Source organism: Fusarium musae, chromosome 4 (genome assembly GCF_019915245.1).
Source record: "Fusarium musae strain F31 chromosome 4, whole genome shotgun sequence".
NCBI classification, from domain to species: domain Eukaryota; kingdom Fungi; phylum Ascomycota; class Sordariomycetes; order Hypocreales; family Nectriaceae; genus Fusarium; species Fusarium musae.
The window spans coordinates 1,161,559-1,188,322 of record NC_058390.1 but is presented as its reverse complement, the minus strand read 5'-3'; the positions used below and the strand labels follow the sequence as shown (position 1 = coordinate 1,188,322).

General features: G+C 49.8%; 3 protein-coding genes across 3 annotated transcripts; 2 read left to right on the top strand and 1 right to left on the bottom strand.

Moving 5' to 3' along the window:
* Window positions 1-12,299: 12,299 nt before the first annotated feature.
* J7337_005312 (uncharacterized protein) lies at window positions 12,300-14,796 on the top strand (the record flags this gene model as incomplete). The annotated part of the gene is made up of 3 exons (XM_044822993.1): window positions 12,300-12,344; window positions 12,529-12,715; window positions 12,854-14,796. 3 exons carry the CDS (start codon window positions 12,300-12,302, stop codon window positions 14,794-14,796), a joined length of 2,175 nt encoding a protein of 724 aa, XP_044681484.1.
* Window positions 14,797-18,180: 3,384 nt separating this feature from the next.
* On the top strand, window positions 18,181-21,182 carry J7337_005311 (uncharacterized protein; the record flags this gene model as incomplete). Its single annotated transcript, XM_044822992.1, has 3 exons — window positions 18,181-18,461; window positions 18,529-21,001; window positions 21,063-21,182. 3 exons carry the CDS (start codon window positions 18,181-18,183, stop codon window positions 21,180-21,182), a joined length of 2,874 nt encoding a protein of 957 aa, XP_044681483.1.
* A 1,095-nt stretch (window positions 21,183-22,277) lies between these two features.
* On the bottom strand, window positions 22,278-26,111 carry J7337_005310 (uncharacterized protein; the record flags this gene model as incomplete). Its single annotated transcript, XM_044822991.1, has 3 exons — window positions 22,278-25,348; window positions 25,400-25,889; window positions 26,052-26,111. 3 exons carry the CDS (start codon window positions 26,109-26,111, stop codon window positions 22,278-22,280), a joined length of 3,621 nt encoding a protein of 1,206 aa, XP_044681482.1.
* Window positions 26,112-26,764: the final 653 nt, after the last annotated feature.

The window sequence follows — 26,764 nt, the reverse complement described above, 5'->3', positions numbered from 1 at the left end:
GCTTAATGTCATACCTGTGTCATTGCTTGTTGATCCGAGCTCTAGTTCATGGCTTCATAGATGCAAGGGTTGCAGCAGAGGTTAAGTGAGAACACACAAGGGCTAATACGCACAGGCCCAGGTGGTGTATTTGAGTCATATCGACGACGTCCTTCTCCAAGACTTACCCTACTGCAAGAGTAGGTCAGACAAACTTAGCTCCATGTCGACAACTATACTCAAATCCGCATACAATCTATCTCCCAAGATATTAAGACATATATGGAGATCTATATCTTCTTCTTTGATGTTTTGGCGGAGCTGTCACCTAGTATCTGTCTAGTTCTTGCAAATATTGTGTAACACCTTCGTCAAAGGCGCGCAGCAATGGCCTGAAGAACAGTGTACTTCAAGATAGGACATCCTCAAACAAATAAATGCACTAGCTCTGGTTAACTAATGGTATAGGTTGTAAGTCTAGGTAACCCTTAAGGGCTGCATCACTAACAGCAAGCATTCACAGGAATATCATCGGTGAAAAACACATTTAATAGCATCGAACCTCGATAACCACTGCATTTTGTTCTCTTCATACCCCTAGATTGTTATATGTACTTTTATGTATTCGTTTAATGCGACTGCAAGCTCTCTTATGTGGCATCCCTGGTGGCTCCAACATCCTCTTCTCAGCAGCATCGCCATGATGAGGCCAAACATTATAACTTCATGGCGTCCTTTCCACTGTACGCACTAGACATACACATTATTCAACAAGATTTGAACTACCCTATGGTTTCTTGCTCTGTGTAGAGAATTTTGATAACAGTCAGTGATGGATCCACAGTCACAGTCTGTTATTGTTCTCATTCTCACCAGCTTCACACTCTCGCTCTCGTATTCAAGAAGCTTAAGGTTAGGCCTAAGTCAGATTATTGAGCATCACATTCCTGAGCATATGCGCGTCGACAAAAACAGCCACACCGCCAAAGAGCCTCAACATGATATCCAAGTGTGCATGCTGACTGACGAATGACGCTCTTCAAATCTGTAACAGATGCATAACACCTGCATGGCATGCTCTACGTTTCGTGCCTCATTTCTTCTGCTTAAGTTTCGAGCCGAGACTCGTCAACTCTGTAGCGGTGAACAATTGAATGCCTCATGAACAGACACTCGCAAAACAACGCTCACCACGTCTTCCGCAGCACAGATGCAGGTATCTCTGGTTTGGGAAGTTGACTGCAGACGCAGTAGCATCGCTCTCAAGGGAGGGGAATAGTCATGTGCGCTTCAAGCAGAGTCCTCAACAAGAGTAAAAAGACTGCCCATTTAGTGATTGCACATTTGCCTTCGTTCCATGTGTGAGGCTATAGAACGAACAGGATGCCCTCCTTTCCACTGTTGAGATGGCGGTGAGCCAAGTCGCTGCATTATGAACAATCCAATCACAGACGATAGCACGCAATGTCTCACATTGAGGCTAGATTTGCGAGGTTTGATCTTGGAGCATCCTCTTCTCATTTGCATATGACGAGTGATGCGCATGATACATTGAAAGGAACCGGGTTTGAAGATTCGACGAGGGGCTGATCTGAGAGACTTGGAGTAACCCCATTCAGAAGTGTAGACTGATTGGGAGACTCGGCGGACAAAGAAATGCAAGTCTGACCATGCAGCCTCATTCTGTAGATCAGGGCAGATCGAGCATTGCATCCGCCCCATTCGTGGAGCAACTTAGGGTAGCAACTCATACGTACGTCCAGTGATATGACGATTTCGGTCTTGTACCTTAGATCGAGACCGTCACAGTACTAAACTCTGTTCAAAACTAGTTACTCTAGTAACTACGCAGACAGGCATACGATAATTAACTCATTGTAATGACCTGGAGGCTAGAGTAGCGAAATAACAGACCCGATCTCAGCGGATACCCCAGTTGACACTCCCGTGTCTCACCAGACTCCAGATGCCGCTCACAAGGCGAGACAAGATAAGAGCAGAGGCAGGGCCGGGAGGGGGGAGCACGGGTCACGGATAGATGATGCCAAGCAAGATTGACGGTCCTGTCGGCCTCTCTTCCTCATCCCCGCCCGCATCCCCTACCTGTATGTATATCTGTAACCAGCGGTGTCCCCTCCGTCGCCGTACAGCACACAGTATCCGTAGGGAGGGGACAATATGCAGCAGCCTCAAAAGAGTAATACCGTCAATGCAATTCTTCCCGCCCCGGACCAAGGAGTTTAGTCCCGCGTAGCGGCATCCAATATCTCCGCTAGACCACATGGCCGTCCCCATTCAGAAGCCTCACCTGAGCCCAGCCTTGTCCGTCAGAGCAGTAGCGTGCGGTGGGAGTTCTCTCTTCTCCACAGTCCGATGTGATACGGTTTTTTTGGATACTGTACATAAGCGACGCGATGGCATTAAAACAAAAGAGACAACAACAGGCTTAGACTAACTGCGAGAGATCGGCACGCCATGCGAAATTACCGGGATCTCCACACGGATGTACATAAGCCTATGATAGGCTTGAGTTTTAATATGCAGACCATACGTAGATGAACATGGTTCTTTTGCTCCAGCTTTTGCTTTTTCGAGAGCTAAAGGCTCATGATTGCTTTTTATTTTCTTACTGGGCGCGCTCAGGCCGCCCGCCTTAATGCGGTCGACTTTGCGGTCGTCCTGGATCAAGAGTCTGTGTTCCATTTGCGTTTGACTCGCGTTGAATGTCGGTCTGAAGGATGCACTGCCAAAGCACGATTGAGTTCGTCCAGAAGGATGACATCCTTACCCTTGTAGAGCCTCAACATCTCGTTAACCAGCCTGTTAGGCAGAAGACACAATGATATTGCGCAAGCTCGTCAGGGCGAAAGATTACGGATCAGCCATGGCCACCTACTTGGACTATCTTCTCGTTGCTGCCCAATCATTGACTGGGAGTCTCCTTGTCAACAGTTGACAACTACAGTGCAACGAAGCCCCTTACAGTAAATACTTTATAATTGGCCTTGGTCGTTTAGGGATCGTATTCGTCTTGCTGCCTTGTACCTGCGGCGAGTTGTCCCAAGGCCAGGCATACACCCACAACGTGTTTTGAAAACATCAAGATGATTTCCATTATAAAATTCACGGCAACTCGGTTTCGGAGGAACCAGGGTGGTCTTGAGAACCCGAGAACATTAAAAACTTGATAGTCAGATCACCTGGCTTGGTTTGAGATATAGCGATATGGATAGAAGCGGGCATGCATGCATACAGGAACAGTGTCAACCAGCCCTGCTAGAACTCAGTGTACCTATTCAACGTTTGGATTTCATTGTGCCAATGTTCTCCTAGCCGTCGAAGACGTCACATATTTCCTTCAGGCCGTTCATATCTAAGTATTACTTCTCAAAAGCATGACATATTCATCCTCATATACCACATGGAAAAGGATAAATCAAGATACATCACCATACTGCTACAGTTTTCACTACAACAGAACAGTTCGAGATTACCGAGAAACAAGAAGTGGCAGTCCTACGCAATCTCATGTGCTTGTCTCGTCTGAAAATGAGATGCAACTCAAGATCGTACCCTACACCAAAGACATTAATTAAGATACGTCATTTCGGAGAATCTCCCGTTTGGAAACTGCACAAGCAATTCGCAATGTCTCAGGAAAGCGATTTTTTGCTTTTGTTGCTCTTATGATGAAGGAGAATGCTTACCACAAGCAAATTCGAAGTTGTCTTCGTGAATCCTTAATTGTGAGAGGTCATAGGTGTACACTGTAGACATGTTATTCGATATATCAGAATGACTGCTAGATGGACTGGGGCGATAGGGCCGGCGATCGATAGCCACGCGACATTAGACGTTTTACGGTTCATCTGCCTGTGGTCCATTGGGTGATGGACGCGGTTCACAGTGGCTTAAGAGCCGGGTCCCATTAGCTCAACAGGGGTCGTCTCAACCACACAGTTCGTAACCTGGCTCGTTCAAGCCAGCTGAGGGACTTGGTCAGATCATTTTCGCCTAGAGATCCTTCAAATCACATCAGGTATCATTTCATTGAGACGGACGGCTGCATACCCCGACAGCAAGGAGCTGAGGGCATGGCTACCTGAACAGCTTTTCCCGAGGCTGCGGTCGCGTAAGTTCATCCCTACTTTTAGCTGCTGCAGGGAGGCATTGTATCGCTGAGCTATTGAGTTCATTCCCCCCTCAATCTCCTGATATAGAAATTCTGTACAAATATTCCTTTATCCTGGTTGCGTCTCGTCGGCAAGGGGGATGATTGGAGTTAAGTCTGTTAACTAACGATTAGAGCTCAATGACTAAAAACAAGCTTGAATCACCAACGCCGAACTGGAAACACTCCCCTCGGATGTATGCAGTAAACCTCTATCCCATCGTTTCGCGGGAGGCTTCACATGTTGTACAGTACGACATGGGAGACTGCTGAGTGACTGGCCATAGGAGGGGGGCGTGTGATGGACGTTGTAGTAGCGACTTTGCTCCAATGTGGGCTCTGGACAGAGCTAGGATCTGGATCTTGAACAGCATCGCCCCTCTACGGGAGGCTACATGTACATCCAATGTACCACCAATAGAGTTGTCGGGCATGGCCGGCCTTCAAAGGGATCAAGGTGGATTATCCAATCGCTTCTCGGTGCGAAAGTCCAGTAGCTCAGTTTACTGCTTTTTCTTTTTCTTTCGCCGACTCTGTTGCGGGCTGGACCGTCACCGAAAATCGCGAGCAAGGTTATTGCTTTTGGGTGCGGTACTATCACATCGAACTTGCATATTTCGGGCCCCTGGGTTCACCAGCGGTCTAGTGTTTCTATTCACCATCGACCGCAGTGCGAAACCAATACTTTGACAGTATTGTCTCTCACGCACGCGTAAGTAACGAGTTTGGTGTTGGGCTCAGCTTCCTTGAGTCAGTCCAGGGTAGTTTTGTAGAAGAAGAACTGTAGGATGTTGCACAACCTTGATTAGGGTTGGAGCAGTAAGTACCAGTTGCATCAATGTGACTTTGGGTGAGAGATTTGAGCATGAGCGGATCGAAGACCCGGACACCTCTAGCATTCGCTCATGGACCATCAGTGAGCTAGAATAGATTGATAGATCCAACGGCCACAATAGCAGCATCTGAGACACAATGATAAGTCAAACCCAACATCAAGAGCAGAAATGTGGTGCAAGTATAGTGCACGGACTCCCTTCTCTCTCCAACGTCTTCTGTCGCATCTGTGCTAGGTATCTCAGCAGGTCGAGTCCTTCGTGATGGAATACCATATTCGGACAACGGAATTGATTGTGTGAAGGCCTCAATCATAACCTTAAACATGCACGTTGTAAGGATACCTAGGAGCAGTCTCAAGATTGATACCTGCTTCCCTAGTAGATACCTACCTCGATAAAATCATTTCAAGGCAGTCTGATCTTTGGATTTTATTGGATGAGGAAGCACTCTCTGTCGATATCCGGAATTGAGAAGGCGAGATGGGAATTTGGATGCAAACGGGAGAAAGTGGAGCAAGACCTTCCTCTCCCGGCAATACCTGGCTCCTAAGGGCGAGTTCCTCCCTTCTCTTGACTTCAAACGCTGAAGTAAACGTCCTCCTTCAACCTCACAAACGTTCTCTATGCCACGACAACTTTTGTCAATATACCTAATTCAGGCCTGCAATTGAGGTGTCGTCGCAAACGCGTCCGCAAATGGACCTGATTTGCGACGTTCAATCCTGAGTGGAGGTGCTTCATCCTCAGATATTTACTGTGCTTATCAGCAAACGCCGAGCTTCAATTCATGCCTCCCTCAATTAAAAGTTAAAGCTCTATGGGCTTCCGAACCAACTTCGGCCTGCAAAGTTGTACAACGCGAACGATGCCGTCCCATTGGTAGCTTGATCGACACACAAGCACGCACTTCTCTAGAGGCGCAGTCATGTACAACCACACCACGCTGTCCAGAACGAGGGAGGCCGCGCGATAGGTCAGGAAGAGGGGAAGAGACGACGTTAGGGAAAGTGCCAGATCTCTAATGTGCAATGTGCGATGCGTGTGCTACCTGACCTGCATGATCTCAGAGAACCACCAACCTCATCGGCACCAGCCCTCGCTCGCTTGTTTTCCGCCTGCAATGCACGCATACTGCTCAATTTGTTGATCTAGTTTTACATCAGCGGGCCAACACGGATTCTTTTCCTGCCCTCTTTCCGAAGAACTTGGCGGTACGACATTGAGCTTACAGTGCAGAGATGCGGGCATTTGCTTTTTCCTACAAGCCAGGAGTATCAATGGCAAGGCATGGAGTTTCCGGAGAACTGATGGTGCACGTGTTGTTCCCCTGTATACCTGTCTCAGCTTTTACTACTCAAGCTTTGGCGTGGTTGTTGAGGATACCCTCGGGTTGAGCCGACCAGTTGCAACAAATACATTGTGCAATACCGCCCCCATGGCCCTGTCACTAGTATGACTTCCCGCAGACAGGACGAATTCAGATGCCCCTGACCAAGTGTACAACACGAGAGCTTTGTTGTTTCTCCAAAGGCTTTGGATGAGCTCGAAGCATAGCCACATAAGCCATGTATCGCTTGGTTGTTTCGAATTCCACCAACGCTTCGGCTGATGCTTATTCACCTCTGGACCGTCATGGTGCACCAGATCATTGCACCAAACTCCAAGAACGAACAATATATCATGGACGAAGCAAAGAAGCATCCGAGCAACAAGCGTTACTCACTCATTGTTCTGCAGACTTGGCAATCCTTATCACGTGGCTTGAATGCGGCCCCATTCACCTCGAGCTCACTGAGACATGTCCCGGACCTGGAACAGCCTATGCTGTAGCTACCTAGCCCTGGTAATCGGGATGGTTTCAACTGAGCACCATGGCAAAATCTCAACACATGGAGCTGATCCCGCCAATGCGTTGTCTTATATCAGACAGAGATGGTGAACAACTGGACCAGGAAGCCTCATCTTGCATGCTGGGGGTTAAAGGATGTGTGACTCAGAGCGCGGGTTGGGACAAGCAAATCTGTGAAACGTCGCTGGAGATGTTTCACAGGCCTCCGTGCAACAACTGTGAAGCGAAGTCATGAGCCATAACTCACTTTATCGTATAAGCTCGCTCGTCCGAGTCGACTTGGTACATGAAAGGCACTCAACCACTGTGACGGAGTGGAATCCGGAGGAACAAGGCGGGGTAGAGAACGAGATATGTTTCGCCTCCACGAGTGTCGGGTTGAACGATTCCATCACACTTTTGCTTCGAATAACCGCCTCATATCATCAAAATCTAAGCTCCAGGGCTGTCAACTTAGCTGTCAAGAGATTTTGGCCTTGCGTCTGGAGGTGCTATCCGAAGATGGTTCTGGAAAGCATAATTACAGACGATAGCATCTGAAGTGATGTTGAAAGCTACCATGATGACATAACGATGAAATACGATGAAATGCCAAGGCATGTTCTCAGGTACTGACCGATGAGATTCGGGTTCTTGGGCCCCAAAGGTGGGGTGGGGAGCGGGTGCCAGGATTTGACGCTAATCAAGTCCCAACTTCGTTACCTCAAGAGGACTGTGGTTACAGTGAAGAGGGATGATTGGTCTCCCTGAACCAATATTTGAATTGGTTCGCGTCGTCCACCAAGAGCTTTATGACTGCTGTAAGGCGGTTCCCTTGCGAGCGGCCCGCGCGCCATGTCTATCACTAGCATCCCAATGGTACAAGCTGCAGGATCTCACAGCTCAGTTGGGCCAGTCTTGCTTGCTCGCCTGGTCAATCAGCAGGTCTGAGTAAAGCTAGGCGCTACAAGCAAGGACGATCCCTACAGCTACTGTTGCACCCCTGAAGTGATAACCCCAGTTCCCTGTGCAGATCCCACACCCACACCTTTTCACAAGACAGTGTCAAGCGTCTCGAGCTCTGAACCTTGATGCTGTGAACTGTGGGAAACGTCAAGCAAAAGAACCAGTGCGAGATTCCCTTAGCTTTTCCGTTGAATGTCTGAGAGCCTTTCAAGAGCCGAGGTGGCGTTCGTTCAGAGGCTTTTGTTCAACCTAGCCCTGGTAATCTCATGCTACATCAATAGCCCCCGGCAACTGGCAACTGGAGCAGAAATAATACACCCGCCAGATTGTTGCCTGCTCCATCGCGAGACTGGCAATTACAATTCGAGCCGCTCAGTTCTTTCATATTGAATCGTCGGGTTTTGGTTTACATGGCGCGCCTGTTCCCCTTCAGAGGTTCAGGCAATTGATCGGGCGTATGGCTCGCACAGGACACCCCTGCCTGTAGCGTTGCGCGCTTCTGACTGCGGGTAGCAGGCAATTACTTGCATCTGTGTGTAAATTGCCTTGATGGGGACACAAAACCAGTGGCTCTTAACGATGGCAAGTGACGAGGTTATATAAGATAAGTGGCACTCCCCTTTGAGACTTCATGTGCATACTTGCCTTGTTCAAATAAACAAACAGTTCGACAGGCGGGATCCTATTTTTTTTTACGAGTCCAATCAATCATCAGGTCATATTTCCGGCTCTAGTCTGCGCATCAAATTCAGCCGGGCAAGGATCCCATTACATTCGCCAGGGCATACCGAAATAAGGAAGTTAACTTGGAATGGGTATGGCCACCGATGGCATACGCTTGGCCACAGTTGTTGACATCTCTCTCGAACAAGGCCGAGTCAGCCATTGTATCTGTTAAAGAACAAGGGGCTATCCCCTCCATCTGGAACCTCCACATACACTCAAGAGGTATGGTTCAATACGGTCTTTCTGGGCTTCTGATTTCACAACCCTAACCATCGCCATCCTCCTTGATTATTTTCTCATTGTTCTTCCTCGCTTTATAACTCGTATCACGGCCCATGCGGCTCCTCAGTTTCGTTCAAGAGTCGACTCCAGTGGCGTTTGTGTGTCTCCAAAGTCTTTGGACTGTGAGAGACCGCGACGCCTGTGTGAGAAACTTCAATGATCACTTCGACCCATGTATCCCCTTGGCTTTCCCATCCTTTTATCCCTTGCCCCACGCTTTTACTCCACCCGGGTGATAGAATTGTACAGTAATTGCTGACTATTTGGCGTCAATTCATGAGGGTACCAATCTATGAAGAAATGGAAGACCTCCAATGAAACCAGGGGCTTTGACAGAATGTTCACATACGCACAAAAAGTACAAACGAGACTAATTGGAATGGTTGACAGATTTGACTCAGAAGAGTGCCGACAAGGCGATCACTGATCATCCTACGCCAGCGGACCAGGGTCATATTTTGATCAAGTTTAATCCTTGTTCAGCGACACGGACTCCCAGCACCCCCAGCGAGCAAGAATTAAGCCCGTCCCAGCTTCGCTGACGATTGCACGCCTAGTCTGCCTGGCGCATCCTCACCTTAGGGTCGATTCGACTCTTCGAAGTGGTGGTCGATAAAGTTGATCGTTGACGCCAATACGGTCCATTGATTTGTGGTAGTCTGTCAACTCAGAAGTTTTTGCTCTTTTCGCGACTGATCATCGGGACAATTGTTGGAGGCTAAGCTGAACAGTGAGCTCCATCGCAATTTCGCTCCGCGGTGATCTGAAAGATTGAAATTTCAGCGGTCCGCTTCCGAAGATCTCTCTTTCAAGGTTGCTCTCTAAGGTGAGTTGTGTTTGGCTCTGATCTGTTTCCGTATCAACCCTGGTCTGCCGGCTGCAACATCCTGTTCTCGCATGCTATAAGAACTTTGGGGGTGTTCTATTGAGGAATATGAACCCCCCAACGAGTAACTGGGAATTCACAAGAGAAAACAAATGGAGACGGGAAGACGGGAGCGGACCCAGTACGGTTAGGACCGCACCTTTCTGGGATGGGACCCTCTTTCTCTCCCTTGAGTCTTCTCTCCCTTGAGACCCATGGGTTCCACGTCTATCACTGGACAGCGCTCATCAGCCCTTATAAACGATCTTGGCTGGCCCTTGATACCCAGCTGATGCCGCCTGCGCCGTGCACCACTGCACCATGCACTACCGACACCCTTGCACACCACTATCGATTCGCTCGTCCAAGCGTAACCAATCATCACGACCCTTGCTAACGACACTCCCTAGGCTTCCCGATAGACTCCCGCAGGCATTACGCACACATTCCATCGTTCAGGCACGTTACAAACCGTTCTTTTATTTAATTTTGTTTCCCAAATTCTTGCCTTTTCTTATTTTTTTTATTTGTTTATTTTTTGCGGTGCTTCAGCTGAGATGCACAATACCAAGAAAACATATTTCTTTTTGAGGCTAGTGTGTCTCGTCTCCTTGCGTTCATCTGCTGCTCCCTAAGCTTTTTCTTGGGGTCTCAAGATCACAGAAAGTCCCAACGTCTCATCGAAGGGGGTGTATCCAAGTTGTTTGTCGTCAACGCTGCCACAGGTTTGTGGTGTCCCCTTATTGCCGCCATGGCGTACCATGACAACATGGATCCTGGAGACCTCGGGGTGCTTGTGGGTAGATGTTAAAACAGCAAAGGCCTTCTCTGGGTAGCACATGATGGATTGTATGTGAGCACCAGTCAAGTATCTCAAGTCATGCCTCCTGAGGACTGGCACACAAAAGCAACTCAGATCAAGCTTCTCCACCATTTCCCGAACCCATGATACAGCCCCTCCCCACCTGTTGACGCTGCCGTCACCCTTGCAGGAGGCTTTGAGACACTTGAGGATCTGGCATAACGGCCAAGGTGGTAGATTACTAGCATCCGCAGATGCCACAACCACCGCGTTTCCCACCAGCATCTCCTAGCTCCTTTACTGTAACCAACGCTGCCACTACTGCAGGCCTGTTCTCTATGCAAGCTCATGGTTGTTCCCTCGTCTCCAAGAGCTACTTTCAAGATAGACGAGTGGGGGGCGGGATCGCCAGACAGGGTCCCGCAGACTCGACTTGACAATGTCTAAGGCCAAAAGCAACCAGGCGACACCTTTTGCTGCTCCCTCCATCCCTTACCCTTGCAATTCGTCTCCATTTCTCCCCTAGTCAAGTTGTTCCCCATCTTCATTGGCTTCCGTCAGGAAGGGATGGAAGAGATACATCACTCCACAAGCTCAAACTACTCGTTTTGTTTCGCCCTTTCTTCCTTGCCTCCCCGCCCTTCAGCCCAATATCTTTTCGAAAAACATCTGAATCATCACTATCTCCCCTTGATGCAGGGCAATATCTTGCATGCACAAGTCCAATCTTCCCAAAAGAAATGCTCTCTCATGTTTCGTCTCCCTCATCTGCCTCCGACACCTGCACCAATATTGTTTGTCAAGGCTCTTCAGTTCCCAAATCTAAGTCAAGTCACTTACCCGCACTGAACCATCTACCCGTCTGTCTGTCTCTCTTCCACGCTCTAGCTTCAATCCACGCAAGTCAGATCTATAGGCTCGCGGGATCTGTGGTGAACACAGCTATGTCCTGACGCTGAGCTGACCAACAACAGCCTCGTACGCCCTTGCAGCTGAACGACGTGTAATACAATCTTGGAGACATTCTTTTTGACCCTTGGTCTCAGTTTGTCCCTGTTGATCGCAATTGGAAACTTGTCTGCAAAGGTAAGCAATATGTTAATGCTACGGAGTTGTGTTGCTCGAAGCACAACAACCAAGGTGGCGAGCCCACGCCATCATCCCTCCTAATGCACAGCAAAAGACCAAACCTGACAGAGTCTCCAGAAACATACCCTTCACGGCCACCGTTAGCAAGCCATCCTGGCACTATCTGTTTATTTGTTTTCTTCTATAAGCTGTCAAGACCAATATCGCCACGCATATCCGAGCACCCTAGCCTGAACTTCCCGCGTCAAAGAGTTCACTACCCCAGGTTGTTTATCATTCTCCCTCTGCTGAAGGTTCTGCTGCTACCAAGGCTACCGAGGGCAAAGAAACCTGTCCTCTTGGAATGCGAGTGTCTTTCGACTGGATTGGAATCAAAATTACCCCTCTCAGTTCCTCACATCTCTCCAGTAGGATCCCCGCCATTCACCTCAACTGTCTCAAAGCGCCACCTCCAGGACGCCAAAGCAATTCAAGGGAGAGCCTGACCGACAGCACTAAGCATTCAACGGCATCATCACTGCATATTACTGCATGCCCTGTGCTAGATCAAATCTCCGAGAGGCAAGACTCGTACATCGATCGTTGTCTTGGTCAACCCAAACCCACCGACCCAAACCCACTGCATAAGACCTCGTCGAGACCTGGTTTAAACTACGACCGAGACTACTTCTATCCAAGACAACTGGCCAACATTCTTAACTCGCCTCCCTGGACCAAGACCCATTCTCTATCGTTCTCCCTTCACGACAGCTTGAATGTCTACTGTCAAGTTCCAGTGTCCTCCCTACAAGCTTTTTGAGGTGAGTCGCAGCCTAGACCTTGTTCCAACCCTCTCATGACAAACTGATCCCTTTTGATCTTCGACGCCGCCCACGAGTCTGCAAAGCGTTTCTCTTTTGTCTCCTCTTATCGGCTTCTGCTGTCTTTCAACGTCACACCTTCATAGTGTTTCGGGAGCTCAACACTGACTTCGACAATCCATAGCCTGACTACCATCCGCAAAAGCCCATCATCGTCGGAGTTGACGACAGGCTTGAATCGCCTGACACGATCGCGCTTCGTTACGAAGAAGCTGCTCGAGCAGAGACCGGGGGAGACCCACGAGGGGACTCCCCTCCTAGGCTCTTGGAGATGGCAACTTACACTAAGGCCCAGCTGCCTTCCATGCATGGTAAGTTAACATACTCGAAGCTTGATAAGACAGCCCACGAGAGGCTGGAGTCAATGAAGTGCTGTATTGGAGCCGTCCCAAGACTGGTGGAGATGCTTTGACAGCATCCGAACTGAACCTTTGCTAACACAATATTAGCTGGTTACGATGTGGCCCGATACCAAGATGCAGGTTACGAACAGTACTCAACGCAGAGCTACCCGACTCAGCAGCAATCCGACAAGTTTGCTCACTTGAACCAGCAATCTTTTGCATCCAACAGTGCTGCTGTGGCACAGTATATGCCTTCTGGCCCTACAGTTTTATCTTGCCAACCTGCAACGGGTGTTTTTGGCACCAAGGTTTATGTCAAACTCTCTTCCCAATACGATTTGTTCTCGTTGTCGACACCAATTCCAACATGGTTCTTGGTGTTCGGGTCTGAGAAGTGCTCTGCCCAAGACGTCTCTCGAGATATACAAGAGGGGTCAGGGTTTATCTACACTTGCACTGGAGATGCGCCTCAGTTTCTGGTCACAAACTGTGCAAACAGTAATGTGCCGTTGTCACTCGTGCTCGACGGTCCTTCTGGAGAAGAAATTTCTCGCATCCCCGTTGGTACTTTTCAGTATCTCGAAGGGTCCGGGGATGACATCACGAGGTCAACTAAGATGCCTAAGCATGAGGACGCGGCACCTGCCACCACGATCGATCAGCCGAGTACCTCACCCAAAGGTGAGCCTCAGCTACCATCAGAGCCTGGTACAAATACCTACGAATATCCACCTCAGCAAGGACAATATGCCAATACATTCCCACAAGCAAACAGCGACATGATTAGTACTTACAACAGAAGCACGAGCTTCACGGACCCTCACTACCATCGGCGTCCAACGACGGGATGGAGTCCTTATCCGAGCACGCTGGGTAGCACAGGGAGAGGCCCCGGTGGATTGGACACTTCCTTGGTTGGACGCCCGCCTTTGACACCCTTGGGCATGTCTTCTCCGTCTCACTCTAACGGTGCTCCTCAGCTTGTCCGAACCAGCACCATCACTGCCAATGCTGGAAACAACACAAGTTATCATCCTATCTCGCTTTATTCTGGCAAGGCTGTTTTGAAGATCTCAGGCAAGCTGGAATCGATGGCCGAGAACTGGACATCAGAGGAGTGGGCTAACCGTCGTCGGATTGTCCTCTTCCGCAAGACACAAAAGGGATCTACAGTTAACGCCACCTGCCAACCGGTAAGCGTCAATGAGCGACCAACCAACAGCATCTGCATATCATGCATCTGGTGGGCCGAAAAAGGCGAGTGTTATGTCACATCGGTCGACACTATTCACCTTCTCGAGCAGCTGGTCGCCGCGCCGAACCGTTTCAGTGTCGAGGAGAAGAACCGTATTCGCCGTAACTTGGAGGGCTTCCATCCGCAGACAGTCTCCAAGGCTAAGCCAGATAGCGAGGAGTTCTTCAAGATCATCATGGGCTTTCCCAACCCCAAGCCCCGCAACATTGAGAAGGACGTCAAGGTATTCCCATGGAAAATTCTTGAATCTGCCCTCAAGAAGATTATCGGCAAGTACAGCGTCAATCCCAGCACGCCGGTTCCTCCCCCAATGATGAGCCAGACCAACGGAGGGTATGCGCCTTTGCCCACGCCTCCTGGGCAAAGCATGGCCCCAGCTCATCCTGATGTCCATACGCAATACTCGCTCCCTCAGCATCACGACTCGATACCTTCCCCTCGATCACTATCAGGCTCTCAACCTAGTTGGACGCCGTACACTACAGCTCCGGGATACTCTACGGCTGCATCTCGAACGCTGAGCCCTGGTCTTCGCCATCACAGTCCGCAGCAGCCGCCTCTGCGTATCAACACAACACCCCTGCCAGCAGTTTCGACTTACGACAGCCGAAGCGGAGGATATGGAACAAGCGGTTTGCATACCCCGCTGAGCCATCACCCACCGACTGCAACTCCTCCTCGATGGGACCCCACGCCTGCAACATACCCAGAGGGCTATCCCAGCCTGACATCACAGACAGCTCAGCCAGTGTACGGTGCAGCGGGATATGCAGAACCTGCACCAAGAGCATGAAAGGGCTGTGGCGCTCAGTCGCCTAGGTCATCATCGGATGACTGTTGAAGGCCCCGCGGGCCTTCTACCTCGTGTTGATGGCCTGGTCGTGCCGGAAGGTTGTATCAAGCAGCCTCGTGAACAATGAAGGAGGGTCGTGAGGGATAGTCAGGTGTTGTGGCGCACGCCAATGGCAGAGTCCAACGAGACACCACCTTGTCTCGAAATAGCCCTCCCAGATCCATGTTCGCTCTGAGGTTCCCGTTAATGATGGCGCCATTGGACGTGCAGGTTGTGGCTGGGTTATGCTGTCTGCGCCAGGCCCTGTGCCTAAGCTTGACCTAGACCTCAGGTAAAGAGCAACCAACAAGACGATCCACGGCTCGGGCGCCAACCTCGGGGAATATCGCAACTCTTTGACCCCCATCCCCATCCTTTTACCTCTAGCGTGTGCCCGCAGGATGGTCATGCGGTCAAAACACGGCACTCTACAGTACCATTCAACCACACCCTCTTGTTGGTCATGCCAACCACGACTTGGCGGGTAGATCCGTTGAGCGCAAAGCAGGGATCAGCTGTAGGTTTCTGGCCGCCAAACCAATCACGCAACGCCGCACCGCACCATCGATGCCATACGCCACCTTCACAATACACCATTACGCTAGCGCGGCACTGCACTCAATGCCCAGGCTTGCGCAAGACGTTTCTAGGCGTCATATTCTTTCTTATTATTTCACCTCGATGCTGCTTGAGCCTTTTTGTCAATCTCGAGTCATGCTTTCTCGGCCTGATAGGCACACTATGACACTTCTTTATCTTTCATACCTTTATCGAGGTAGTGACCTCATTTACTAACAGGGGGGGTCATGTATGGTAGCATAGACTTGTCGCCTACTCCAAGCTTATCTTTTTCTTGTTTTTTCTTTCTTTTTCTATTGGACTGCGTTTGCTCTCAGGTATCTACACCATAGAGGATCTCATTGGATTATCTTTGACTGGATTGGATGGACATAGGATAGACGGGATAAGGTGACTGGGATTATGGACACGAATGGAATGTTGAATGGAGGTACTATGATGGAATGTCAAGAGGAGATTACATGGGCTGTTATTATTTATGTCGATTCACCCTAGTTGCAGGGAAATATGGTTTGGATGGACTTTGATCAATAGGCATTATACCCTTGTGTGCATTCCTATGGCCCTTGTTCTACATGGCTATCGCAATCTTCCCTCGTCGGCATCAGCATGGTATCGGTTATGTAGAATGGCGTTTTATACTGGCTGGGCAAAGGAATGGATATGGTTCTGTGTGCAAATTACCATGAGATAGTGGATAATCATAATCTTAGATGAGTTTACACGGTAGTATGGAAGCTGGCGTGACTCGATTCCAGGGATATTGAAGGCATGGGAACGTAACATCTGCACGACATTCCCACGCGGAGGTTGCCAGGCCATCATGGGGTATTATTGGGGTGCAAAGAATGTTGGGCCTGGGACTATATGAGGCTAGGAAATGAATGAATCGTTGCTCTGTGAGAATCGACTATTCTCGACCGTTGACTAGGCAAAAGGTGGTGGAGTAAACTTTTCGAATGGCATGTGTTAAAATTGCGCGTGGACGTTTCAACTGGAGCGTACGAGTGAGTAAGGTACTAAGGTATACCTTAGTGAGTGCCAGTCGGGCGTGTCACAAGGTCCCTGCATAAGAGTTGCATTCGGAGCTTGGGGGTATGGTTACTTGATGATAAGCAGTGACCAGTCGATCACTTGGATATGTGTGTCATTTCCGGATGGTCGGTCTGCTATCAGATTGCTACCGTAGTATTTTTATGACGGTGTATTGCATACTGAGGTGCATCTCTTCAGGTCTAGCGTATTGTGGAACTCTTAACGGCCGGGCGGGACGGAACACATGATTTAGTTTTCGCCTGGCTTGAACGTTGAGTCAGGAACTTTTGGGAGAGCGGTAACTTTACTTTGACGACTTTGTTCCTTGATTGGAGTTTGGATTACAAATGAGAATTAGAGTGAACATTGGGTTGCATTTCCTACACCATCCATTGTGGTTATTCGCCTATCACAAGCAGCTGAAAGGATAAGTCCATTTCTATCGGTATTCGAACAAATGATCCAGTACCCGAAGGCCTACCTAGGTAAACGATATAAATACCGGTATATGCGCTTTAGCATATGATCCGTTGATCATGATTCATGACTCAGTCGTATGCATGCATGGTAGACAAGTCAGAAGACTATTTAGGAGCGCAGGCAACGAATCACCCATAGCCTGATAGAGATTCACCGTCTGAAACATATTTTGCATTGTATATTTTGCCTCTTGATGTAACTTGATTTGTAGAATACATCATGGTGTTATGGAAACAAAGTATTCGAAATAGGTGCATCAAACGATTGCCTCTAGTCTAGGCCACGTAGATTGGAAGAGGAGCACTCCCATCTCTTCAAGTTGTCCGCTTTATACTCGTATATAGAGAAAGCTATTACAAGAGCCTTGATTTGAATTATAGAGTAGCTTTCTGAAGCCCTTGGATCTGGAGTTGTACGACCATTGACTAACGGTAATAGAAAGAGTGACTTTTGAATATCTTGAGAACTCCAGGAAATGGGCAAGCCGGAAACTTCACTTAGATGTATAACCGCAACTACTTCTTCTACCTTAAAACAATTATGATATGTAAGAGCCTCGTTTCTTATCTATTTTCATCATGCCAAGCAAGAGAAGAAGACAGGTAATTTTCAACAGGCTCATACCATATGGAAAATGTCTTGAATTTCATTCCCTTACGCTGTCCCCTGCTGATTCCATAGTACAGTCTCATAGCAAGACATGACGTTATATACTAGATGGTAGTAGTATTAATGACATGACAGGCTCAAATCCATTAATAAGATCAAATCTTGTCATATATGCCTGATACTTAAATATTTCGCAGCATGAATAGCTGCTTCGACTATGGGCCACGATGTTAGCATGAAACTTGATGAACTTGATATTCTTGCCATCAGGTAGACTCTAGGCACAAAAATCCAGTTTCAGAGATACATTATTTCCTCATTATCATCTCTACCTATCATCGAGGTAATTCATGATGGTAGATGGATAGCGCGAGCCAATTGGTCAACTCTAAATGCAATCAATTAAAGTCGCGTCACGTAGTTAGCCCCTCTACGCGTTCTGGACGCGTCGCCCTGTAAGAAGCTCAAGCGCCAGGGATAACCCCACACAGGCTCCATGCCTTTGCCCTGGCAACTAAAATCTCCCCTCGACATTCAACAATCAATTCATCCACCAGGACTCGGTCAACCAAAGCATTGCGTGCATCGTCACTTGTCAACTGTCAACCCGGTAAAGACGATCGCTATAATTCAAGCGCCGCAATGGCTACTCCCTCGAGTGATGCCGGCTTCATGATGTCGGATGCCCCCTCGCGGGCTGCCCCGACCCCTAGACGCAATATGGGCTTCCCCTCGTCCTCCTCAGCACGCCCACGAGGACCTCCTTCAGAGAATATGGGTGCCCCAAGCGATGATGAGGGTGATGGATTTGCGGATGATCAGGTTCCACGAAGCTCAAGGATCCCGAATTCCACCGAGATCAGTCGTGTTGAGGACAGAATTGGCCTGCTGGTTCAGGAACACTTTGAGTCCTTTATCGAGAAGTGAGTGCATCTACATAGACTCATTATACACATGAAACGTTTTCTAACCATTCTGTGTGGAAAACAGCTTTGCCGAGGATCCTATCAGTGCCCCGACACCAAGTGCGCCTACTCCCAGCGCTGTCACTACAGACAAGTACTATGTCGCCCAGATCAAAGGCATGCGCACATACTCGCTTTCGACATTCTACGTCGATTATAGGCATCTGGCTGCATGGGAGAATGGCAGTTTGGCAGATGGTGTTATGCGCCAATACTATCGGTTCCTCCCCTTTCTCACCGCTGCTTTACACAACATGATTGCAAAGTACGAGCCAATGTACTTCCGCGAACATCGCCAGCCCACAGCCTCGAGCAATCTCACGACTTCTGCGGCCAGTCATCTCGGCTCTGCCAGCCAGTCCGAGTCGTCACACCGCAAGAACGAGCACCAACAAACCGACAAGCTCTTCTCTATCGCATTCTACAACTTGCCTCTAGTCTCCAGAGTCCGTGCCCTCCGAGCCGCCAACATTGGCCAGCTTCTTTCCATCTCTGGAACAGTCACTCGAACATCCGAAGTCCGTCCCGAGTTGTCTGTCGCTACTTTCACCTGCGAGGCTTGTCGCACCGTTGTGCCAAATGTTGAGCAGACCTTTCGATACACGGAACCTACGCAATGCCCCAACTCGACATGCCAGAACCGTGTGGCCTGGCAACTCGACATTCGCCGCAGTACCTTTGTCGATTGGCAGAAGGTTCGAATTCAGGAGAATAGTTCCGAGATTCCTACAGGCAGCATGCCTCGAACTATGGACGTTATTCTGCGTGGTGAGATTGTTGATCGCGCCAAGGCTGGAGAGAAGTGCATCTTCACTGGTGCCCTGATCGTCGTTCCTGATGTCAGTCAACTCGGCCTTCCAGGACTGCGACCGACTGCTATCCGTGACGACCGCAATGCGCCTAGAGGAGCCGATGCCGGTGGAAGTGGAATCAGCGGTCTTAAGGCTCTGGGTGTACGAGACTTGACATATCGTCTTGCCTTCCTTGCCTGCATGGTGAACCCGGACACTTCGACCTCTGGTCGGTCGGCTGCCAGTGGTGCTGCCGATGTTGTCAATGCTTTGACACAGAACACAGCCAACGAGGGAGAGCAGTCAGTGGAAGATGCCCAAGCTGCTGTTCTAGCATCCATGAACCCCTCTGAAATTGAGGACCTGCGAGCAATGGTCCACGGTGACCATATCTATTCCCGTCTTGTGCAATCTATTGCTCCCATGGTCTACGGCCATGAGGTCGTCAAGAAGGGTCTGCTGCTCCAGCTCATGTCTGGTGTCCCCAAGAGCACAGCTGAGGGTATGCAACTTCGAGGTGATATCAACATTTGCATCGTCGGTGATCCTTCCACTTCCAAGTCTCAGTTCTTGAAATACGTGTGCTCTTTTGCGCCTCGTGCTGTTTACACCAGTGGCAAGGCGTCATCTGCCGCCGGTCTTACTGCTGCAGTGGTCAAGGATGAAGAGACAGGTGAATTTACCATCGAGGCTGGTGCGCTCATGCTGGCAGATAATGGCGTCTGTGCTATTGATGAGTTCGACAAGATGGATATCGCAGATCAAGTCGCCATTCACGAAGCTATGGAACAGCAGACCATCTCGATCGCAAAGGCCGGTATTCAAGCTACGCTGAATGCCCGAACCAGTATTCTTGCAGCTGCTAACCCTGTCGGTGGTCGTTACAACCGCAAGACGACCCTCCGCGCTAACATCAACATGTCGGCACCTATCATGTCCCGTTTCGATCTCTTCTTTGTTGTCCTCGACGAGTGTAACGAACAAGTCGACCGCCACTTGGCAGAGCACATTGTTGGCATCCACCAATTGCGTGACGAGGCTGTTGAGCCCGAGTTCAGCACAGAACAACTTCAGCGATACATCCGTTTTGCAAAGACTTTCCGACCTGAGTTTACCGAAGAGGCCAAGGATGTCCTCGTGGAGAAGTACAAGGAACTTCGCGCCGACGATGCCCAAGGAGGCGTGGGCAAGAACTCGTACCGAATTACAGTCCGTCAGCTCGAGAGTATGATTCGTCTCTCCGAGGCTATTGCAAAGGTCAACTGTGTGGAAGAGATCAGCACTGAGATGGTTGTCGAGGCTTATAACCTCCTGCGACAGAGTATCATATCTGTCGAGCACGATGACGTTGAGGTGTACGACGAGGAACCCGAAGAAGATAGCGAGACACTTCTCCGTGCCGCTGATGCTGCCTCCGGCCGTGGTCAAGAACACGACGCAGTCATGGAGGAAGATGATACACAGCCTGGCCGTAGCAGTGCTGTCCCTGAAAGAAGGAAGCAAACAATCACATACGACAACTACATCAAGATGGTCAACATGTTTGTTCAGCATATCACCGATGCTGAGGTCGGCAACAACGAAGGTGTTAACGGCGAGGAATTGGCCAACTGGTACCTGGAGCAGAAGGAGGATGAGCTCCAAGGCGAGGAGGATTATCACAGAGAAAAGGCTCTCGCCAACATGGTGCTCAAAAAGATGGTCAAGGTAAGCAACATATATACATAAATCCTCCTTTCCAAGCCTTATACTAACTCAAAATCTGCAGGAAAACATCCTCATGGCTCTCCGCGGCGAAGGCCTCACAGATGGTGAAGCAAGCTCTTCAACAGATCCCTCCCAAATCATGTATATTGTGCACCCCAACTGTGCGGTCGAGGAGGTCTAATTATCTGTCTGAAAACATACGAGAAGGTATAAATGGAGGGAGGCTGATATGCACGTCATGACTTAACGCCTTGGAAGACGGGCGTTTTAGGAGTTTGTGATACTACATTGTCGACTTGTTTCATCTTATTGTGAGCGACTGTATATCATGCATGGAATGAGTGGAATTTTAGAAGGGGATCTTGTTACGAGGATGTTGAATATGATAGATACCATTAATGTACAAACATTATATGAACATGGCAATTGAGTGTGGTATACATGTAGCAGTTACATCTCATCTTACAATGTCATCATCACACAGTGATTCATTAGACACTCAATTCAGGCACTTGCAATTCGCGAAATTTGTATGATTGATCAATCGTCTGTCTGACAGAGCCTCGTACGCACTCGTTGATTTCGTCAAGGCGTAGTAACGCTCATCGTTCCCATCATAGTGATCTCTCTCTCCATAAGTCTGTTGCGGCTGCTTCTGATTTCCAGGTTTATCTGATCCAGCTCCTTCATACAAGAAGTACAAAAATAAGGGGAAAAAACCTAGCACTTTCGATTATCGCGAACCCAGTCCCCCGACCCAAAGTAAAGCAGGTCATCGAACTTGTTACTCAGACGCCGTCCTCCCTTCCCCTGTCATCGAGAACATGGCGCGTGTTTCATTTGGTTTGGATTGTATGTGAGCCTTGAAAAGCCTGTCAATTCTCCCCTTTCCAGGTGATCCTATCATTTTCACAAAAAGCAATGCCCGCCATGTATGCTTTTATGAAGACAAAACAGAGCCCCAGTGTTGTAAAGGGAGACGAAGAAAAAACAGAAAAAAGGTATAGCGTGTTTAACATGTGCGTAAAAAGCAAATGCTAGCACGTGAAAAAAGTCTGCAGTATATGGCTGTGCAGACAATGTATGTAGAAGCTCATTCCATGATATCCTGAATACGGACATCGGAATGGTCGGGGTCGCTATGTACCGGGAGGTGAGACCAATGCATCAGCAGATAAAGCGATAAACACAAGATGCGCTGCCAGTATTATGTAATAGACTGAGGATGGTGTCATGCCGGTATCTCGGCCGGTTTCCTCCAGCTTGCTTTGCTTTCCTAAGCAGCCAAAGAAGCAGGATTACTTGGTGCGCGACCCCAGTCAGAACCTCGACCGCGGTAGCTACCACGGCCTCCTCGACCTGAGCTTGTTGGGGGATGCTCTCCTCGTGAGCTCGACACATCTCGCTTGCCTCCTCGACGTTCATAGCCAGAGCCCCGGCTTCTGGGACCACCTCGTCCTTGCGAACCTCGACCACCTCGAGTTGCTGAGAAAGGAATAGTAACAGTTCTGGCTTCTTGCATATTAGGGAACATGATTCTCATAATATTGCCGCCACCAACAACTTCAGCGGAGAAGTAGTATGGTTCCATGACAGTTGGCTGAATTGTAAATTTCTTTGGCAGAGGCTTATTTGGTGCCAATGCCGGCTGCCAAGCGGCTTCGGGGGCCTTGTGTGGTAGTCGAATCTGCGGCAAGGACCCCATCTCTTGCTCTTCAAAACACTCTTCGGCCATGGGTTTGGTGACGGGTGACGAGAGGCTCTTATCAAAATGTGCAAGAGCTGAAACATTGTTCCTAGGTAGAGAAACAGTGGCTGAGTCGTGGTAGGCAACATGGTCCAGAGCACTCTTGCTTGCAGGGTCGACGCCAATTGACCTTTGGGGTGGAGATCTAGAACTATTACCAAGCAAACTGTTAATTTTATTCTGCCACTTCTCTTGAGAAGACTCTCCAGCCGTCAATGGTACACGGTTGGGGCTCACAGGGCCCCGAACGACATCCTTGAAGGATGGTGGGTGCGCCCAGCCGAACTGTACACGATTTGAGGGAGGTTGTGAGGCCGTCATAGATGGGGGTAGCTTCACCACAGGATGAGGCTTTGGAAGCGATACATGAGGTTTCATAACATCGCCCTCGTACGCTGGGTGGCCTTCCATTGTAGGTGGCGGGGGGGTTGGCGATTTGGATCGCGACGGCTCATTCTCATTGATTCTATCATGCGAGTCTCTCGTAGGGAAGAATCGAGATGTGCGGTTCTGTGAAGCTCCGGCCTGGCCTGGCACTCCGCCTCCCACCACTCCAACATTAGTAGGATCCTCCTTTGCATCATCACCTGGGTTTCTCCATGGGGCAGCTGGCTGGGCTTCTTGAGGACCAATAGGGCGTCTTGTACCATCACCAGGAGCATGAACCTGGCGCCATGTATCTTTGATGACCGGCTGAGCATCCTCAAGACTAACACCACGTTCAGCAAGTAGACGATCGCGCTCAACCCGCTCTGCTAATCGGCTGGCGCTCAGTTGTTTGTCCTTTTCACCGACGGCAGTAATCCACTTGCTTGCTACATCAGATCCTGCCGGAGGATGGGTACCAGAAGAGCCGTATCGTGAAGGTCCAGAACCGATTGGGGCTGGAGGCTGAGATCGGGCCTGAGAAGGTTGTCGTTGATTATTGGGAGGGGCGATAGGTGATGGCCCCTTGTTTCCTTGAGAACCTGAGCGGTTATCCAGAGGTGCACGACCGATATCGGTGTTGAATGTGCCGTTACCAAGGCCTCGATCATTATTAGGCGACCCCCAAACATTATTTCGGGGCTGCGAACCTGTACCCCAATTCGACACAGCTCTATCCTGACGTGATGCTGCGGCTGCCCCCCAAAGCTCACTAGGCTTCGCTTCTTGGCTGTGAGATACGCGTCTCGCCGCCGGCGCTGTGCCTTGAGTGTGTCCGACTTTATCATCGGAATCTTGAGTTTGCTGTCGAGCTGACGAAGCTGTTGCAGAGTGGTCACCATCCTGCTGCAATTGTGTAGAAGTTTGGTTTGCCACGCTACTATGGTCACGTTGTTGGATATGTGTTGGGTGTGAAACATCGTCGGGCTTCTCTGCGGGCTCTTTCTTCTCGGTCTTCTTCTCTGGCGCAGGCCCCATAGCATCCAGCTTTTTCTGAATGCGCTCCCGACGTTCAGCTTCCTCGCGGGCTTCTTCTTCCTGGCGTCGTTTCCTAGCTAACTCGACACGTTCTCGCATAAGCTTCTTCTGATATTCGACCTCCTCGCTAGCAGGTTGAAGGGGAGGGGGTGGACCGGCAACTTCCTCAGGAAGAGGTGCAGGGTGGTGTGGTTGCGCAAAGGCAGGATTTGGAGAACTCCGGGGAGGCATCCAGTTAGAATGATGTTGGCCCCTCGTTGGGCCATGCGCTGCGGCTGAAAGGTTGGGGGAGACGAGGCCATCAACGGAGCCAACGAAAGACGGTCTACGGCCTTCCTGTAATTCGTGAGGGGGGATGGGAACTTCGCCTCCCTTGTTCAAACGCTGCATAAACGAGCCACTTCCGCCACTAACATTAGATGATCCTCGTCTTCTAGCGAAAGGAGGTTCCTGAGAAACTCTATGGGTCTGGAAAGCACCCGAGGGTTCAGCTGGATAATCTGGTTGAGGTGGTCGCTGTAATAGGGAAGGATGATGCTTTGGATGCTGTTCCATTCTCATCGAGCCACGTCGGTTGTCGTGCACTGGTTCGTAGCGGCCAGAATGGGAGTTAAACAATTCCCGGCCTCCGTGAGATGAACTGTCTCTCCAACGATTGAAATCATCCGCTGCAAATTCTTTTGGAGGCGGGGGAGTCATGCCCTTATTATGTGGTGGTCTAGCAAGACTGGCCTGTTCTGGAATAGGTGAAGCCTTCTCGACCGGAGGTAGAGGAGCCCACGGGGACTTAACAGGTGCCGGAGGAGCTGGAGGTTTGGCAACAAGAGTTGGTTTTTCCTGGGAGCCACTCTTCAGAATCAAACCCTTACCCTGGGCCAGATTACTCGACTTTGTCAGGGGGGAGCTCACAGCAACAGGTGGAGCTGGAGATCGTGGTTTATCGACGGGTTTGCCCTTGGACGCAACAGAACCACTTTCTGATGGCGGTGGTGGATGCTCGTCAGGGTGGGGGAGTGTCGTCTTTGTGCCATCTCCCCAAGTAATAGCTTCAGGGGCCCAGTCTTCATCGTCGTCGTCGATGTCTGCCCATTTGTTCTGCCCCTGTGCATCATCTTCGTTCAAACGACTGGCCATATGAATTCCATACTTCTTGAGCTCCTCATCGGTAAACTTTTTGGGTTCAGGCGGCGGCACAGCTACAGTTTTGTTAGCTCATTAAATTGGCTGATTCAGGATGTTGCACATACGTCGGTTTTTGTTCCAAACTGCATTTGCATCAGGTGCACCGCCAGGTTTTCCGCCATTCACACCACCAGAAAACCGAGGCGATGAATCGCGAGTGCTGCTACCGGTCTTTGCTATAAGGCGAGGTCTTGAAGAGGATAAGGTAGCCGATGTCGTCGGGGGTGTATTGGAACCGGCAGGCTGTTTCTCGGCGGCCTTGGTTGCAGCACTGTTGGCAGTCGCCTTTGCTGCGAGGAATGTTTTGTTGACCGAGACAGCCTTGAAGGCAGGCTTTTTGACCGTGGAGCCTGCGCGGCCATGAGCTTTCTCTCCATCTTTCGTCTTTGAAGCATCTGCGCGTGATGCCTCTGTATCTGAACCTCCGCTGGCACTAGCATCGGCAGAGGTGAGTTGATCTTCGACGTTCGTAATGTGCTTATTTTCATAGTCATCGTTGCCGGCACTGCCATTCAAATTCGAGCGGACGGGGTCGACATTTTCGGCGTCGGGCGACTAAGTTCATGAGAAAGTTTGTTAGCGAGGCTAGCTACAGCAGCTCGGCTAACTGAAGCAATAGGTTCAAACAGGCAAGGAAGAAGGCCGCAGTGTTCCAATTTCGCCAGAAGCAAAACGGTTGTAGCTTTGCTTTCGCAAAGCAGGGAAGATGAAACGTACAGGCTGTGACTGAGAGGCAGTGGCATCGGCAGCTTTATCAACGGCAGCCTCTGTTGCCATCATACGTGGTAAGAATGCGCCGGTCGTGTGTTAAGCAAAAGAACCCCTCTTGATGAGTTTCTCCGCCAAGTCTCGTCGATTTCTGGTCGGACTAGAGTTTAGAGGCAGACGAAACGTCGGATCTCGAAGTCGGATCAGTTGCGACGCCGCGGGGCGGGGAGGGCAAGAGTATCGGTAGTGGGGACGGGAGGATGTTACGGGTATAGAAAGGCGATCTTCGGTCGTCCGATTACGGGGTATTTGATACGATGCTCGATCCAAGGGTCGTGGGTGGGATATGAGGAGGAGAAATCACCGAACTGCAAGGCGTGTCAGTTGCGAGGTGTAAGGTGAGGTTTCAATGAACCCGGAGTAACTGCGGCTGATGCACTGGTGTTTGTGATGTGGAAGGCCAGACAGACAGACGCCAGTTTTCAGAGACCCGAAAGTGATGCTGGAGGCTGGGCTAGGCTTAGCGGCCAAACGATAAGGGGCTGGGATTGGCCATCTGTACATGGCCCCTGACTGACAGTGGCAGGGCTACCGGGACCAACTACAGCTGCTAGCTGCCAGCTTACAAGGCCGGTCCGCCCTGGAACTTAGGGGTATCATTCAAATGGCTTGTCAGCATGGAGCCGAATGACTCTACCGGCCACTCAGCTGATTGGAAAGGA